The 8684-nt window shown below is 36.1% G+C and overlaps 2 protein-coding genes across 4 annotated transcripts in view; one reads left to right on the top strand and one right to left on the bottom strand.

Moving 5' to 3' along the window:
• LOC106868577 (U3 small nucleolar RNA-associated protein 25 homolog) overlaps positions 1–3625 on the top strand; it is a 29451-nt gene extending 25826 nt beyond the window's left edge. For both annotated transcript variants that reach the window (XM_052971953.1, XM_014913900.2), the window contains exons 18-21: positions 330–401; positions 1260–1387; positions 2619–2717; positions 3273–3625. In XM_052971953.1, coding sequence (XP_052827913.1) covers positions 330–401; positions 1260–1387; positions 2619–2717; positions 3273–3519 — 546 coding nt within the window. In that variant the 3' untranslated portion in view covers positions 3520–3625. The remainder of the gene's footprint in view (positions 1–329; positions 402–1259; positions 1388–2618; positions 2718–3272) is intronic.
• A 609-nt stretch (positions 3626–4234) lies between these two features.
• The window catches only part of LOC106868578 (ecdysteroid-regulated 16 kDa protein), a 15458-nt gene continuing 11008 nt past the window's right edge, over positions 4235–8684 (bottom strand). For both annotated transcript variants that reach the window (XM_014913903.2, XM_052971954.1), the window contains exons 2-4: positions 7350–7457; positions 5556–5734; positions 4235–4441 (exon numbers count right to left, since the gene is read on the bottom strand). In XM_014913903.2, coding sequence (XP_014769389.1) covers positions 4355–4441; positions 5556–5734; positions 7350–7457 — 374 coding nt within the window. In that variant the 3' untranslated portion in view covers positions 4235–4354. The remainder of the gene's footprint in view (positions 4442–5555; positions 5735–7349; positions 7458–8684) is intronic.

Raw genomic sequence — 8684 nt, 5'->3', positions numbered from 1 at the left:
ATATATATATATATATATATATATATAATGTAAAGCCAAATATCCCTCAGATCATACCCTTTCATCTTAAGAAAAAATGGAAGGATTATTAGATAATGTAGTCTTAGATATACTGTCTGAAAAATAAAATGGAATAGTCACAGGTGGAATTCCTTTCATCATAGGTCTGTTCAATCAGCAAGGCTCACCTGGAGCTAAATAGCATCTGTAAAGTATTTATTTAAATATGCATTTTCAATTATCAGGCAATGTTTAGTAATTAAAGATTGGTTTTTCATTTCATTTACAGCCATTTTAATTCAATTATTATTATTTTTTTTTTTTTTCAGATATTCCATCGTATTGAGTGTTCAAGCTACAGTCAGTCAGTTGATATTCGGTTTAATACATTCATAAAAAAGGTGAGTTGTCATTGTTGTTTCTAGGTATACTTTTTGCATGCTGCTGTGTGTTGAACAAGCCTTATTGATGCAGTGTCTACCGCTTGATGCCCTTTCTGTCAATATCTGCCACTGAAGAGGCAAAATTATACAGAAACACTGTGTCAGATAGTTGGCCATCTTGGAGCTCAGATCAGTCTGTTTTTGCACAAAGTCTATAGAATGCCTTTCGTATTCTATTACAAATAAATGTAGATATATTTATCTTGAACCTTGCTGTTTCATTTGCTTACATTGTGTGTGTATTATGAAGTTCAGTGTGGAGGCGCAATGGCCCAGTGGTTAGGGCAGCGGACTCGCGGTTTCGATTCCCAGTCCGGGCGTTGTGAGTGTTTATTGAGCGAAAATACCTAAAGCTCCACGAGGCTCCGGCAGGGGATGGTGGCGAACCCTGCTGTACTCTTCCACCACAACTTTCTCTCACTCTTACTTCCTGTTTCTGTTGTGCCTGTAATTCAAAGGGTCAGCCTTGTCACACTGTGTCACGCTGAATATCCCCGAGAACTACATTAAGGGTACACATGTCTGTGGAGTGCTCAGCCACTTGCACATTAATTTCACGAGCAGGCTGTTCCGTTGATCGGATCAACTGGAACCCTCGTCGTCATAAGCGACGGAGTGCCAACAACAACACTGAAGTTCAGTATGGAACCACAGTAAAAGTAACTGCTTGGTTGTTCTTAAAAGTGTTTTGAGATATTAACAATAACATCTATGTGTGCAAGGGTAGAAGCAGGCATTCCTGTTGTTATTATTATTATTTACTTTAAAAGAATGAATTCAACTTAAATGTTTGCATTTATTTATTTTCTGTTGAAGATTTTACCAAAATATCGAGGTGCCTCTAACATGAACAGTACCATGATCTTCATTCCATCTTATTTTGACTTTGTCAGAATCAGAAATTATTTCATCAAAAATGAAATTGATTTTCTCCAGATTAGTGAGTAAGTAAACATAAATGAATTTAACTTTTTTTTTTTTTTATCTCATCATCTTTGTTTTAATGTCTAATGTTCCATGCTTGATTGGGTCAAACAAGACTCGGCAAGGCAGGTTTTCTCCGGCTGAATGCTCTTCTTGTCACAAATTCTCACCTTTTCCAAACAAGGTAATATTTTCCCCTGGTCCAAACATATTTTCATGGAAAATTGCAAATAATCAACATTGCTTGTATGATGGTGATGTTTTGCTTACAGTGAGCTTGTCGTATTGCAACAATGAAATAGATGTACACATGCATGCATTTGCTCAAGGTGCCACTCAGTGGGACTGAACCTGAAACCTTGTGGTTGGGAAGCACACAGCCACATCTGTGCTTTATATATATATATATATATATATATAATGTGTGTTATGGTCCTGAAAGGATAGAAAACCAGAGTACTTCCGATGCATCATTCTTGAGCTAGACTCTGAGAAATCTCAGTATCACACCAGTAAATCCAATTTGTGAGTCTTGCAAAGATTAAAGCATAATCCAAGTAAGATTAACGCCATCACATGCAAAAGTTCCATGTGAAACGTTACATAATGTTTGTTGGTTTTAAACATTCTTCTGATGATTCTGTTTTTATCTGATTTGGTATTATTATTGTCTAGATCCTGTCCACTATTTCACCATTTTTATTTTATACTAATTATTTCTTCCCTATATAAGCAACATACAACGGTTGGCAGTCACACTAAGTAAGTGTGCACCTATTGGTGCCTGTCGGATGAAGTCATCATCATCATCATTTAATGTCCGCTTTCCATGCTGGCATGGGTTGGACGATTTGACTGAGGACTGGTGAAACCAGATGGCTACACCAGGCTCCAATCTGATTTGGCAGAGTTTCTGCAGCTGGATGCCCTTCCTAACACCAACCACTCAGAGAGTGTAGTGGGTGCTTTTACGTGCCACCAGCACGAAGGCCAGTCAGGCGGTACTGGCAACGACTCTAATATTATGGAACGTTTTGTATGCAATGGTGTTAAAAGCAGCAGTGCCAAAACAATTGTAACTGGTCATTAAAGATGTGCTAAACTCTTTCTTCGTCTTCTTGTTTGGATTACATACACACGCGTCTTTTTAGACATCATCATCATCAAGCAAGTTACTACATAAAAAGTTTTGACTATTAGATGGGAACAATGAGTTGTCTCAGTAATGTATTATAATTTATTCTCTTACAGATATTCCAAACGTAAAGATATTGCTGGTACAAGGAGCCGGTTCTTTCTTGGAAAAACAAATTTTTTGCTTTACACAGAAAGACACCATTTCTATTTTAGGTATTTTCATTCTCTTTCCATTTAATATCCTTTTTATACCTTGGTATTGTAAACTTTATTGGGTGTCATGTCTTTAACGTCATATCCTGTCTTTAACTGGGTCTCATGGCTTTCAACTTGATGTCATGGATGAAGTTTGGTATCCATCAGGTACTGGTTGCCACCACCCTTCTTTGTTCTTCCTGTTGCAATGGAGAAGTTGCATGGTGCCCCCTGAAACCAAACCCATAACCTAATTCTCCAAGCTGAATCTATTGATTTAGTGAAGAAATACTAAACATAGAATTGAGAAACAAACTTAGCAAAGACAGAATTTTTAGCAGAAAAGAAAATGGGACTCAACTGGGATACGATCGTGCTCAATGTGCAACAAAAAAAACAAAAACATTGATAGAAATTAATTTTTTTAGAAGCCCTTTGGTATACATTGGTGCTGGGTCACTTGTTTGTATTTCCCCCCACCCTTAGTGTCTTAGTGTGGGTATGGTTTGTGAAGATACATGCAAGAAGTCATTGAGGCTCTTGTATTACATTATTTTCTCTTTTTTTTTTCAGAACAAGATTACGAGGCATTCGTCACATTATATTCTATGAACTGCCATTGTATCCTCACTTCTTCAGTGAAATTTGTAACCTGATAAATGATGTGAAACTGAAGAACTTACCAAAAGACGATGCAACAGGAAGCATCCTCTACAGCAAGTACGATGTACAAAGGCTGGCGGCAGTGGTTGGTACCAACAGAAGCTCTTTGATGATACATTCACCTAAGCCAGTACACATGTTTGTAACTGAACCTTAATTAAACATGGCTTGTTAATTAAGACTATTTAAGAAGTTCAAAAGAAAAAAGAAAAATAAAGATAAAATATATTTTTCAAATACATATTTATTTACATATATATTCATCTCTTGTTGTGTTCTTTAATATTACCTCAGCATCCTGTAGAATTCTAAGAGGAGTTGAAAGTATTTCAGGTTTCATCATCATCATCGTCATAATGTCCAGTTTTTTTCCATGCTTGCATGGGTTGGATGGAATTTTGTTGATGCAGTTCTTTTTTACAGTCTCAAATGGTTGATTTCTTAAGTCAAACAGTACCTGTGATCAAAGACCTTCCAGCTTTCAACATCATCATCATCATCATTATTTAAATGTCTGTCTTCAAAGCTGGAGGGTTGTGTCTGGTTCCAGTCTCTCCTTTGGCATGCTGTCTATTACTGGATACCTTTCCTAATACCAGCCACTCTACAGAGTGTACTAGGTCTTTTCTATTTTAAACTGGTGAGAATGCCTTCAGACAATATATGGAAATTAGCTGCTATTTGTAACCTTTTAACCCAAGCTGAGCAACAATGCAAAGGCTCCCCGTTATAAAGCAGGCTGGTTCGTTGTATGAGATACTATTTTGTGCTCCAGTTTATCCAAAATTTAAAAAAAAAAAAAAACTTAAAATTTACAGCACCATTCAACCCATGCAGAACTAGAAAAACTGCTGCAAAGTAATTCGAAAATGTTATGAAGAATATTTTGAAATATTTATTTGTATTTAAATGGATTTATTTCGCATTAAAACAAACCAAAAATGCAAAACGGGTCTTTTGTGCGTGGAAGGAAAATAAGCAAGAAAAGCAAATTAATCAACAATCCTTAAACTGATGTCGAAACAAATGATTTTCTCTTTCTTCTCGTTTGTCAGTTGCCAGCGGTTGATGACCGCAACCTAGAAATGAGAAATATTTAGATATTTACAAGTTGTCAAAATAGAACAGTTATAAACTGTGAAAGCAAAGATTTTGCCACTTGTTGGGAGTCAACAGAATGCATTTTAAAGAGAATAGTTTTTGTTTGGGTTTAGCCACGGGAGGAGGTTGTTGTAGCATCTTATGATACTGAATGCCTGAGGCTGGTGATACAAAGTTATCCTTGTACTGGAAACTTTGGCTGGATGTGAACTTTGCTAAAGATCACTAAAGACCAGGTTACAGCATTAAACTGGGTGAAGGGTTTACTTTATCATACGAGAGAATGGCTTCTCACAGTTTCCATCTACTAAATTTCACTGCTGCTGCTGCTTGCTTGGCAGTGATACTCTTTTACAATATGACACAATATCAAGACAAGTGGAGGGGAGGGAAAATGATGCATGCATGTATGCACACACATACAATGAATTTCTGTCAATCTCTGTCTGCTAAATTCACTTACAAGATTTTTTGAGTGGCTGTGTGGTAAGTAGCTTGCTTACCAACCACATGGTTCTGGGTTCAGTCCCACTGCGTGGCACCTTGGGCAAGTGTCTTCTACTATAGCCTCGGGCCGACCAAAGCCTTGTGAGTAGATTTGGTGGACACAAACTGAAAGAAGCCTGTCGTATATATATATATGTATGTATGTTTGTGTGTCTGTGCTTGTCTCCCCCCCCCCCAACTTTGCTTGACAACCGATGGTGGTGTGTTTAAGTCCCCGTAACTTAGCGGCTCGGCAAAAGAGACTGATAGAATAAGTACTAGGCTTACAAGGAATAAGTCCTGGGGTCGAGTTGCTCAACTAAAGGCGGTGCCCCAGCATGGCCGCAGTCAAATGACTGAATGACTGAAACAAGTAAAAGAGTAAAAAGAGAGTAACCCGGAGATATAATCGAAGACACAGTACCATACAATGGGTTGAAATTCTGCCACCACGCAGTACTGCTTTATGTTTATTGTGCAATGATACTTTAACATAAGCAGAGTTCTCCTGGCGTAAGAGGAGAGAAAGGAATCCTCTTCATATTCTTTTGAATTCATGCAAAAATCGATTTCTTGTAAAACATCTGCAAAGTAATTGAAACTTACAGTAGGATATGACTTTTTCACTTCCAGGTAATTTTTTAACGAAGCAGGGACGTTAGCCTTCAAAGGACACTTCAAACTGGTATTTTTACATCCATCTGGGCTGCCTGGATTAAAAGGAATTGGAGGCAATGGGGAGATTTTTCCCCAGACTTCAATCTTGATTGCAGATATGTCTTTGTCTGAATAAGAAAATAATAGATTTTTTTTTTTTAATTTATAATTACTTAGTGATAGTCTGAGAAACAGAGCCTTCGTTTTGGCTTAAATCCCTTATGGAATCGAGTGAATGATAATCTGAGATTAGTTTTCATGTTCAGTTTGAAATCTTCCAGGTTAATTATGGAAAAGAAGGGTTGTGTTAATTGTTTAAATGGACCATATCCAGCCCGAATATTACACCTGTCTTATGTTCAAACCAGCCAGATCTAACCTTTCACGTTCAATGTCATTCTAAAAATAACCTCATCATCAAAATCTCAAAGCTATGATATAATTCATAATTAACTACAAAACAATGGGAATAAATAAGCATTACATTTGACAAGGTACCCTGAATGCTAAAGGGCTAACACAGTGTCTGCAATGTAAGACAGTTGCTATGGCAATAGAATAGGGTATTTATTATTGTCAAGCTGTCAACTTTACCTTTTACATAAAAAGCACAATTATGAAGATTGTGTCCACTATGGTGCTTGCCTAATTTATGACTGCTTTGTTAGCTGCTGATCCATGCAATTCATTGGGGAAAGAAGCTGGGCATGCCTTCTCCATGGAGCTATCAGCAAACCATGAAACAGTACAAAGACACCTTATTACTTTTTTTTCCCCACATCAATAGAAGAGATAATGTGTTTATATTTTTATTTAATTCACAGATAAAGTTTTAATATGTTATTTTGTGTATAAAATAGATAATATTTAATTACTCACAACAACCTGGCAAACTACATTATCTACTATGGTGTTAGCTTAATTTGTGAATGCTGTGTGTAGTGGTTAACATACAGTATTCATGGGAAAATAATACTTTGCTTGGAAAGAGGTGAATGTTGACAGCAGTAAGAGCACCCAACTGTATAGTCTGCTGCAACAAATTCCAACTGGCCCCTGGAAAAATGGACATGAAAACAGTGGTGAGGATGCTGAATGCGTTTGTGGCCCATTAAGCAGTTAATGATTTCTAGACAGTCTTTTGTATTATGGTTTGTTTAATTTTCGCTTATATAAGCTTTGCCAATGAAGATAATAGGATGGATGATGCATCAAAATTTTTTTTTTTTTTTCAAAAATCCAAAGTGAGCCATCACTAAAAACTGATTGATCCCGGATGAATTACTTTATAAAATTTGAACTCTCAGGTGTACCTTTTACACACTCCTCTCCCATGTTTGTGGTCCTGAAATTCACACCTGATCTGTAGTAAGAGACAAACTGAAGCCTAATGAGAGGAATTTAATAGAAGGAAATTGAAAGAAGCTCATCACATGTGTGTGTGACTGTCTTCAGATTGTGCAATAGATGTAAATGAGCATCCCCATAGAAATGGTATCGTTAATTTCTAATCTTCCATAATGCCATGTCTGGCCATTAGCAGATGCTATCTTACTTGGAAGCAAGCAAGGGATGGTGACAGGAAAGGCATCCAGCTCAATGAGTTTGGTCTGATTCATGCAAGCATGGAGAAATAACATTAAAACAATGATACATGGATAACAAGTTAATAGAAATAACAGCAGCAGTTTGGTTTGAGACTTTCAATGAAGGTTGATGGAAAGAAAAATACTGCGTACTTACTGGGAGTGAAATTGACTGTGAAGTTGGCAAATGTTCCTTTCTTTACAGCACATGGAAGTTTTTGACAATCATTTAGTATAATGGAGTTGATCTTACCAACTTTTGATCCTACAAAGCAAAATAATAATGAGGAGAATAAAAAAATATATATATACAATGACATTGGAAATTTCCCAAAAGTACATTCTGCATCATGAACATATAGTTAAGCGCAGGCTGTAATATGTACGTTGGTGAATTGTGAATAATTTTTAATCACTTAGAATTATACATATAATGAGAATGTCATTAGCAATAATGAAAGTTGCTTTTGATAAGGGCAAGGGAGTGAACTCTTGAAATCTCAGTTGAACAAAATTAATTGCCAATATGCTAAGGGAGATGTATGGCAGTGTGGTTGAGAAACTTGCTTTCCAAATATATGGTTTTGAGTTCACTTGTACTACACCTTAAGCAAAGGTCTTCAATAAACTCTGAACTGACCAAAACTTTATGAATAGATTTCACAGACAAACTGAAATTCCATCAGATATATATATATATATATATATATATATAATACAAATAATACAAATGGGTATATGCATATATACGTACATGTATGTACATACTTATATCTATCTGTATATATAGATGCATATCTGGGTACAAGACATTGCAAACAAAACGTAGACAAAATGATAAACAAATACAGAAAACACACAAGCCACATAGAGAACATTACCTTCATCAGCTGCCACCATTCAACACTGGCGTTTTGAAGAGTTAGGGCAGGACGCATCATTAAAATGGCTCTTCCCATGGACCACAAATTAAATTTGTAACGTGGAGGAATGTAGTGGCGGACAGAAAACGAAACAGTGAGAACAAACAAGAAGGCTATACGGCCAGACGTGAAAAAAATATGTGTATACTGAATATTGTTAAGCAACGAACTGGAAGAGAGACGAAGAATGTTCGTGCTAGCTTTGCGAAAGCGAAGATATGAAAGAAATATATATATATATATTTGTGTGTGTGTATATAAATTTTAGTCACAATATATGGCTTTAAGTAATCCAGTAGTATTAGAATTTTCTTATTGTTAAATAAAATTTCATCAGACAATTTCTCTGTCATTTATGCATTAAGCATAATGTCATTCATGCATGTATATTATTTTCTCCATCCTAAAAGAAGTCACCACCCTTGAACTCATGTCTCATACCAGTAGCTATACAATGGTAAAAAAAATAAATAGTAAAAAATATTCCACATTAAAAAGAAATCCCTCCCTCTCACTACTTATTTATCTGTCTGTCTATCTATCTATCCCTCTACGAATCTTCATTATCC

Source organism: Octopus bimaculoides, chromosome 11 (assembly GCF_001194135.2).
Source record: "Octopus bimaculoides isolate UCB-OBI-ISO-001 chromosome 11, ASM119413v2, whole genome shotgun sequence".
Lineage (NCBI taxonomy): Eukaryota > Metazoa > Mollusca > Cephalopoda > Octopoda > Octopodidae > Octopus > Octopus bimaculoides.
The sequence above is the reverse complement of the archived record's forward strand: the minus strand, read 5'-3'. Positions and strand labels throughout refer to the sequence as shown.